General features: G+C 46.7%; 1 protein-coding gene across 1 annotated transcript; it reads left to right on the forward strand.

Moving 5' to 3' along the window:
- The first annotated feature begins 97 nt into the window (after positions 1-97).
- On the forward strand, positions 98-594 carry Tsp_13152 (conserved hypothetical protein). Its single transcript, XM_003367019.1, is given in 3 exon segments — positions 98-170; positions 195-464; positions 479-594. The coding sequence occupies 3 exon segments, from the start codon at positions 98-100 to the stop codon at positions 592-594; spliced, it is 459 nt and encodes a 152-aa protein (XP_003367067.1).
- The last annotated feature ends 218 nt before the right edge of the window (positions 595-812 follow it).

Genomic DNA, 812 nt, shown 5'->3' on the forward strand with positions numbered 1-812 from the left:
CCCACGAACGCAACGGAACCAACAGACCCATTACAATTGAACGCAGAACAATGCTTTTCATCTTGTCAACAACAACATTCATCCGAGAGATGCGGCAATGGCACGGCAATTGAGACAAAAGCAAAACTTTTCATCACAATTACCTCTTCCACAAGCCGCGTTTATTGTTCGTTGCTTTTAAAAACAACAAACAGCATTACTGTCGGCAGCAAAACATTTGCGAACGTTGCTCGTGACGCTGATCGACCAAAAGTGCACCGTGCGTAGATTCGAATCGAAAGATAATCTACACAAACAAGTTTGCAAAAGATTCATTCGCCAACGAACCCAGCGACGACTGATTTTGGTCAAAATTGCACCGTCAGCTCCATCCGTTTGCCTGTCAACGGTTTCACGTCCTGTTGAACTCTCTCTTCAGAGTTCTTTTCAACTTTCCCTCGCGGTACTTGTTCGCTATCGGTCTCGTACGAATATTTAGTCTTGGGTGAGATTTACCACCCGCTTTGGGCTGCAGTCTCAAGCAACCCGACTCGATTAGGAGCCGCGACACCATGCACAAAACATCGTTCGTTATGGGTCCTGCACCCGCTCTGAAGCCCCAATCAAGGGAGCCTACGAACTGATTTCAGCACATGCAACGACACCTTTAACACCACACTGTTGACGAACACAACTGCTCGCCGACTTCGGTGTATGGACTTTTCTCGTTTCGCTCGCCGCTACTTGGAGAATTCGTTTTCGTTTCTTTTCCACCGCTTATTGATATGCTTAAATTTAGCGGGTAATCTCGTCTGATCTGAGGTCGACATTTC

This window comes from Trichinella spiralis (genome assembly GCF_000181795.1).
Source record: "Trichinella spiralis strain ISS 195 chromosome Unknown Scfld4981, whole genome shotgun sequence".
NCBI lineage: Eukaryota > Metazoa > Nematoda > Enoplea > Trichinellida > Trichinellidae > Trichinella > Trichinella spiralis.